The sequence below is a fragment of the Trichoplusia ni genome, chromosome 22 (genome assembly GCF_003590095.1).
Source record: "Trichoplusia ni isolate ovarian cell line Hi5 chromosome 22, tn1, whole genome shotgun sequence".
Lineage (NCBI taxonomy): Eukaryota > Metazoa > Arthropoda > Insecta > Lepidoptera > Noctuidae > Trichoplusia > Trichoplusia ni.
The window spans coordinates 548274-556660 of record NC_039499.1 but is presented as its reverse complement, the minus strand read 5'-3'; the positions used below and the strand labels follow the sequence as shown (position 1 = coordinate 556660).

The following is an 8387-nucleotide window of genomic DNA, read 5'->3' as shown; positions in this document are numbered from 1 at the left end:
TTAAAATTTACGATGAAAGAATTTTGTACCCTCACCTTTATGATAAAAAGACAATAATTTATACTCTTTACCAACCAACGATTACGTTTGTTTGTGTGACGACCGAGTCTATGGTAGATTTCCTTGTTTCCAATATTGAATGACGTCAATTATTTACGCGAAGTGATATTGTCATTGTTACAAATTAATCTTATTAAATATTTTATCTTAATAATCTTACAAAATGGGTAAAGGATTCAATAATTACATGTGCAAGAAATTCTTCCATCCCGCTTCTCGAGACAACTTAAAAAGGGTACGTGATGCAACCTTGTTTTCTTTTCCTACATTCACACTTAGAAATTAATAGTGATCAGATGTATTTCTTAGATATAAATAAATCTTTGTTTATGCATAATGGTCAACAATTATATGACAGTAAACGTCTGCTACCCACTTATCGAATACTCAATGGAAATATGGCCTGAAGCCAGTGCTCAAATGATCATAATCCTGTTTTAATTTTGTCACAGCCAAGTAAAATTTAATTTGATATATTTTTAAGGTAATTCTAGGCTATTTGTGATTTATACATGTTCCTTTTTTCATTAATGTAAAATAGGAAAACTGTTTTTTTTTTTTATAAATATGTATACTATATTCATATTTTAAATGTAAACATTCGTAGGTATGGATGGCAGAGCAGAAAACTGAAGCATATAAGAAAAAACAAGAGGAATTAAGAGTTCAATATGAAAAAGAGCAAGAACTTCATGAAAACAAGTAAGTAAATTTTAAAAACTAAAGAGAAAGCAACTAACACAGAGAGTGCTGTTTGCAACTGATAAGGTTAATTAAGGTTAATACTTAACATAACACATTTTTCTTACAGAGCATTGTTGAGTAAGGACAGTAAAGACAAGTTAAGTTTAAACTTCATGTATGAGCCTCCTCCTGGTGTTAAGAAGGAAAGGGAACGTGAAGACAATGAGCCTGAGTATAAATTTGAATGGCAGCGAAAATACAATGCTCCTAGAGAGAGCTATTGTAAGGGTGACAATGAGATAAGGGATCAACCTTTTGGTATATTGGTCCGAAATGTCAGATGTATTAAATGCCACAAATGGGGACACATTAACACAGGTAACATAATTTCCATGTTATTAAATTGATTGCCAATAGTTGCTTAATGCATGAACAACCTAATTTCAAGTAACTTTAAAACAATTTAAAACACATGAATTAATTGAATTTTTAGAACATCTTAACTGTATTATACATTACAGTAGCCCTACTTTTCTCAAAACAAATGCAGTTTTATTCACATTCAATTAATTATGTATTGTCTCATTATCATTACCAACTTATTATGGGTGGCTACTACTACCTGGCTTCCCTGTTTCTCAGTATTCTAAATTTAAGGTATAATAATTTTTGGACTAAATTATTTTAGACAAAGAGTGCTCAATGTACTCTCTATCAATGAGTGAGGCTCGTGCTCTGCAAGCTTCATCATCAGCCCCTGAAGAGGAGGAGGAGAAACCAGATGTTCCTACATTGATGCAGCAGATGAGAGATACCGGTCTGGTGATGAAACCAGGAGCTCTGCCACTGTCTGCCACGAAGATTGAAGAAAATGACTCATCCAATCTCACTGAAATGGACCTGATAAGTCAATTGACTAAGAAACAGAAGAAAAAGTTGTTGAAGTAAGTTATATTGTTCAGTTGGATGCAATGTATAGCCTCTGTAAGTGTATTACAACAAATAAAAAGTAGCATCAGTATAATAATGAGATTTATTATTTTTCAGAAAACTTGAGAAAATGGAAAAGAAGAAGGATAAAAAACATAGGAAGTCTAAACACTAAATAGGTTAATAAAAAAGAATATATTCCAAAAAGTACCTTTTGCTTGGTGCCATTACTGTGTTCTAAATAAAAAATAATGTAAAATAAATATCAAATGTTGCAGTGTGAGAATAGATTTACAAACTATCTTACATGTTACCTCCTTTCTTTGCCTTAAATAAAATATATATTAAAATAACATGTTTCATTCTATCTACACAATGTCAAAACTATTCATAAATATCACAGTAACTTCGAGTGATAACAATAAAATAATATTTTGTTTTAAATCTGTTTAAAGTTGTTCAAGTTTGAACTAATTTATTTGCAAAATAAATCTAAAAACTTACATATTACTATATTTATAACAGAAAATAAAGTCTTATTGTACAGGTTATATGTTATACACTTAAAAAATTTAAAAGTAACTAATAATACTTCATTATATTTTGACATAAGTCTTCTCATCAATTTCTATGATATCCTGTCTGTCATTCCTTTCCTTCCAATGCAAATACAGAACAAGTCCAGTAATTATAATTAAGATAGCAGTCAACACAAACACACTTTTAAGAATAAGTTTACTAGGGGTCACAAACAATTGGGCCTTCCACTGAGAAGGATCATTGGGTGGGGCGGGTATCACCACTATTTGTGAATTTGGAATGATTTGAGTCCAACTTCTTGAATTCCCTGAGAGGCCAACATTCAGGGAATCAACAAAGTTGGGTGTGCGGTCCAAGCCAAATATGGAGTATGGCAGCTGTAAAGCAAAGTATGCAGACTGAGGGAGTTGTGCACAGACACCTGTCCTGTAGGTGCCTTCCTGTGACCAGGTATTGTATCCTATCTTGGGGCCTGGGAGATTAGTTCCTGGAAACAAGAGAAAAGATAAGTAACAGGTATAATGAAATAGAGTACTGAACAATATAGTCATTTATATATTTTACACTTACCAAATGTTGCTTTTCTATTATAAATAGTTCTATTACTAATTGGTATCTTAGGGTTAGTAAGACCAGTGACCACTATAACCTTGATAAAGTTAGTGTCATATTCCAGTTCATTCTTAAATGAATGCATTGTGTACTTCTGTGTAGTCACATTTTTCTTAACATAGATTATGTCTAAAATACCATCCATGTAGAAATCAAAGAATGTGGCCATTACTACATCATTCCCGAAGGAATCAAATTTATCCCATTGGACATCAAATGTTCTAAAAAACTTACATCCAGGAAGGATGCATGGAGTGTTATGAAGAAGAAATGCTCTAGTTTCATTACTATTAACTGGGCTCAGGGTCACTAGGATGTCTGGGTACCCATCCATGTTGTAATCTCCACTCCTCATGGTGAGGGTATCTAGATACACTTCATTCCTAGGTGGGACAAATCTCCACAATGTTCCTTTACCATCATTGAAGTCCACTTGCAGGTCATGCCACTCATTATTATCGTAAATGAAAATGGTACTATTAAAGCACTGGAGGTCATAACACACAGGTATGACTAAAAAGAACTGCCCAGACAGTGCCACATCAAGGAACAATGCTTGGCCATATATAGTAGGATGGCCCACAAGCAGCTCAATACTGTTACTATATCTGAATCCATCCAGTTCATCATTCAGCCACACTTCAACATTAGAATTGGTTGTAACAAGGAGGTCTGCAGCATCATCATCATTAACATCTAAAAAGGAATGTGAGTGTGGAAGCTTGATCATCTTCAATGAATCATCAGCCATAGCCTTTTCAACAGGTGTTGTCCGAGCCTTGCCAAATATCCAGAATACTCTTTGCTTTTGTGCATTGATGCCAAACAGATCAAGAATCATGTCTCGATTGTAATCCATTACTAATGGTTGACCTACTGAAATTGCTTTTATAAAAAGAGCATCTGAACAATTTAAAGTTGATTCCCCACCCCATAATATTCTAACCGTGTGCAGATTAGAAGTATCGTTTACACTTTGAGTAGTCAACAATATGTCCATGTATGCATCTCCATCATAATCACCTGGAACTATACTTGTTATCACAATATTACTAAAATTACAAGCATAATCTGATGGCCTCATAAACGGTTCTTTGTCGTAAGCGAGATAAACTTCCACGCTTGAGTAATTTTTTATCACAAACGCATCAGTCAACTCATCAGAATTAAAATCCCCAAAAGCTGCAATAATACCCTCTTGATATTTTCCGAATGAACTCTCTGTCATATCACTCACTGCACAACAACTAGCCAAAAAAACAAGTAAAATTACGCTTAATTCTAAATTACACATTGTGGCTGATTCTGTTATCGATATATTTACAAATAACAAAACATTCTCAGATGATCGTCGCTGAACTGTCAAAGGAACTTGCCAAAACAACGTCAGCCATGTCAATCAGTAACTAACCACAGATGCAACAAAATCCGTGGTTAGTTGAAGAAAGCTGAGGACACACAGAAGTCGAAAGAAGTATTAAAACCACATCCTAAGACAAAGATAATAAATATACTTATATTTTTAGGATTCTCGACCATTTAAATCATCCGATTAAATAAAATGGTAAATCTAATTAATTACTGTTTCGCTTGCTATGATAGATTACAATTTTAAATTATATAGATTAGAAGTATTACAAGCTATCCAGCTTTCCGAAAATAATTGATTGACATGGATGATAGATACTTGAGTTTCATTCTATAATTTAAATTATAATTATATCATCAATTATTTCTAAGATAAATTAACCGTAACTAAAAACCGAAAAAGATCTTACTGGGCATTCACACAGCTCTAAACTTAACATAGATTGAAAAAAGTTGACAAAAATTTATAAACGTAATGGCGATAAAAGGAATACATTGAAATAATTTTATTGGTTAAAATCGAATTGTATTCCTGTAGCCACGTTAAAGTTAAAAACTAACACATATAATTGAAATTCACCGAACATTTCTATCCGAAATGGCGGACACTGTTCAAATATTGAGGCGAAATCGACCCGGTTCAAAAGCTAAGGTATTGTAAATATAATTTCATTGAAATAATATACATGTTAGAAGATTTTCTTGGCTTGAGATCGTTAATGTTTCACAGGACTTTTGTCGTTGGCCTGATGAGCCTTTTGAAGAAATGGACAGCACCCTTGCTGTGCAGCAATTCATACAACAAACTATCCGCCGTGATCCATCGAATTTAGAAGCTATACTGAAAATGCCTGAAGCTCAAGATGAAGGCGTTTGGAAATATGAACATTTAAGGTAAGTTTAAATAGATGGTATGTAAATAATAATTTTGTGGATATAACTAAACAACCATTTATTTTTTTAGACAATTTTGTATGGAACTGAATGGTTTGGCAGTCAAGTTACAAGCAGAATGTAAACCAGAAACTTGTACACAAATGACTGCTACAGAACAATGGATATTCTTATGTGCTGCTCATAAGACACCAAAAGAATGCCCTGCAATTGACTACACAAGACACACCCTTGACGGAGCTGCCTGCTTACTTAACAGCAACAAATACTTTCCAAGCAGGTATGATTGTTTTTTTCAAAGTCAAAGAACTTATTTGCAACAATGTAATATTGTATCTTTATTTAACATATTTTAATTCAACACTATTTTGGTTTTCAGAGTAAGCATCAAAGAATCTTCAGTAGCAAAATTGGGTTCAGTTTGCAGGAGAGTATACAGAATATTTTCTCATGCCTATTTCCACCACAGAGCAATATTTGACGCTTTTGAGAAGGAAACTCACTTGTGCAAGAGATTTACATATTTTGTTACCAAGTACTCAATCATTTCTAAGGAAATTTTGATCCTGCCGAAACTGGATGACGAAACACCTGTTGGTGAATCAGAAGCATGAGGTTTAAAGAAGTAATTTGATTCATAAATTATGAGTCAAATTAAATACATAGACATTACTGATGGTTGTGCTCACATTGACATGTGATGATAACTGAGGTAGTAAAACTAAAAGTTGAACTCTTACCAGTAATAGGGTTAAAATTTTTAAATTCCTTATACTGTGTCTCTTATTGTTAAAATATGTATTTAAAACAGATAACTATCCTTATATACCTAATTGAATGTCTGTAAAGTTAACAATGAGATGTGTGTAATTGCATTTACCGCTGATATTTATAGACGTCTAAAACTATGTGTAATCTTATTGTAAACTGTAGTAACTAGTATTAAATTATGTATATGGACTTAGATCATGTTTAGAAACTTACATTACATTAATATAATGCTCTCAAATATTAGAATGTGTAATATTTCATGTGTCAAGTATATCTACATGTTATTTATATTTTGTCATTGATATACAGAAATAAGAACTGTATTTGTATATCAATGAATGTAGTTCTAAGAAAAATTGTGAGTTCATTTGTAATCTCTCAAATCTTAATTGCTATACACAATAAAACAAGTAAGTTTAAAATGTATCCGTTTATGTTTTCTTATGTTTAAAAGGTTTCTTAGACTTATAAGATTGATTCTGCTTAGAGTTGCTGCTTTGTTCTTTTTGCCAGAACTTTTTCCCCTGTAATGTTTGGTACCTGTAAAATGCAAATGAATTATAATACATATTTAAATACTAACTTGGTGTTTAAAATAGAGCTCAGAAATCCAATATTTATCAATTTAAATTGCTTTTGTTGAACTACGTCATTAACTACGTTTTCATCTAGAAGTTGTTTTGTACAGAGTTTTGATCAGCACTTACTTACCCAATTTGATTTTTATCTGGAATCCCTGTCATTGATAGCAGTATATGAATGATAGGTATTTGTCGTTTTACTACTAATGTCTCTAGACCATCTACTTTAGGCTCCCAGAATTCTTCCACACTGCAAACATCACAAAGATTTTAGGTAAAGCAAAATATTGGTACCAGTTTGTTACCCCATAGGGCTAGGGTAACAGAAAAAGTACTTTTTGTTACTATGACCAGCTTAGTACATTAATATAACAAGTTCTTACGTTTTGTAAATAAGTTTTGTCACTTGATGTTCAATAGAAAACTGCCTTTTTAGAATTTCAGCACATGATATAGCTTTAGCTATGGCAACTCCAGCTCCGCTCCACACCACAGTGGTTGTTGCTTTATCTTCTAGAATACCTGATGCGTGAGACAACAAATTAGCCATCTTACTACCACCTTTTACCTGAAAAAGTATAGTGCAAATTATATACTGTATCTAAATTAATTATTGCAAAACAGGGTAAATAAGAGTGGTAAGGTGATAAAGATGTTTTTAAAATGACTTTCGGAATAAAATAGAAGATTATGATAACACACTTGAAAGTTAAATAAATTACAAGAAATATGTTTTGATTAAAAATAAACATGCGTCAAAACAGACGGTAGAAATTACAAAACTCTCGTTTACCCCGCCGTTTTACGGTTGACATGACATCGGATTCGTACTTATTACGGGTTGATACACGCATTAATATTAATTTAAAAAATCTTGGGCTGTATTTAATTATAATTAACAGAACTCACTTGCATCCAAAGAAAATCTTCAGGCATATCTTTGATAGGTATTTTACTACGCTCCAGTTCCTCCTCCACATTTTTTCCTTTGCTGTAATTTTCCATTTTTAGTTTTTGAATTATTTCAAAGGCTTACACAACATTATTAATACACATTGAAACAGGTATCAATGTTTTTTTTGGATTTTTGTGGTTATCTACAAGTGTCAGTTTCTTATTATGCTGACAATCAACGTGACATTAGCGATAAGAGTTGCCAAAGAAATAAGTTGTCGCTTTATATATTTATGGCAATATTGAAAGAGATTTAAAATATTGTTTGATAACCTTAGGATTTTACTCTACTTTATTGAAACATTGGAAAGTTAGTAAAACATAAAATCATATCGCAATTTCTCTCTTTCGTTGTTATCAGTTTTCCTAACAATACATTAGTGACCCATTCTGATAGCCATTATGGACCATTGGAATATTATGCGGAAAGCCCTCAATTCAATTCAATTTCTCATGGTGTCATTACCCAGACCTCAAACTATTGCTATTGGTCGGTAATACATTCTCTATAAATAAAGATATATATATAAATATCTATCTCTATTCAGGGTGTTTATGTATTTGTGCGAAGAGATCAAGGGCAGTCACATTTTGCGACTCGCTTGCTCGTTATTTTGAACTATAATACTATCTACCAAAAATAAAATTGATATCTACTAGTTTTCCTAAACTTACCTTAGATATTTGAAGAGATGTTTTCCAAAAGTAGTTGAGAGATTGTCGCACGAATTGGTGCTATTATGTTCTAAAAGAAAAGACATTCAGGAAAAGAAAACAGATTTTTACTCGATAAAAAGCTGCATTTACATTTACATTTACAATTATATTTTAAAATGCTGTGTATTGAAATACTACTGCTGTAACTAGCAAAAAACTCATAAGTAATTGCATTGTAATACAAAATGTTTCATATTTGGTCACTTTCCTTATGAATTACAATTAATTAGTTTGTTCATAATACTAGCTACTCAAATACAGTATACTACTATGACA

The 8387-nt window shown here is 32.2% G+C and overlaps 4 protein-coding genes across 4 annotated transcripts; 2 read left to right on the top strand and 2 right to left on the bottom strand.

Moving 5' to 3' along the window:
• The first annotated feature begins 109 nt into the window (after positions 1-109).
• LOC113504625 (corepressor interacting with RBPJ 1) lies at positions 110-2027 on the top strand. The gene is made up of 5 exons (XM_026887030.1): positions 110-295; positions 668-762; positions 872-1122; positions 1433-1688; positions 1792-2027. Exons 1-5 carry the CDS (start codon positions 224-226, stop codon positions 1847-1849), a joined length of 732 nt encoding a protein of 243 aa, XP_026742831.1. The 5' UTR covers positions 110-223; the 3' UTR covers positions 1850-2027.
• A 162-nt stretch (positions 2028-2189) lies between these two features.
• Positions 2190-4220, bottom strand: LOC113504624 (T-cell immunomodulatory protein). Its single transcript, XM_026887029.1, has 2 exons — positions 2785-4220; positions 2190-2701 (listed from the first exon to the last, which is right to left on the bottom strand). Exons 1-2 carry the CDS (start codon positions 4118-4120, stop codon positions 2271-2273), a joined length of 1767 nt encoding a protein of 588 aa, XP_026742830.1. The 5' UTR covers positions 4121-4220; the 3' UTR covers positions 2190-2270.
• Positions 4221-4622: 402 nt separating this feature from the next.
• LOC113504427 (MOB kinase activator-like 4) lies at positions 4623-6285 on the top strand. The gene is made up of 4 exons (XM_026886701.1): positions 4623-4846; positions 4925-5088; positions 5159-5368; positions 5468-6285. The coding sequence occupies exons 1-4, from the start codon at positions 4793-4795 to the stop codon at positions 5700-5702; spliced, it is 663 nt and encodes a 220-aa protein (XP_026742502.1). The 5' UTR covers positions 4623-4792; the 3' UTR covers positions 5703-6285.
• LOC113504430 (ribonuclease P protein subunit p25-like protein) lies at positions 6275-7583 on the bottom strand. Its single transcript, XM_026886703.1, has 4 exons — positions 7350-7583; positions 6824-7008; positions 6571-6690; positions 6275-6399 (listed from the first exon to the last, which is right to left on the bottom strand). Exons 1-4 carry the CDS (start codon positions 7443-7445, stop codon positions 6291-6293), a joined length of 510 nt encoding a protein of 169 aa, XP_026742504.1. The 5' UTR covers positions 7446-7583; the 3' UTR covers positions 6275-6290.
• Positions 7584-8387: the final 804 nt, after the last annotated feature.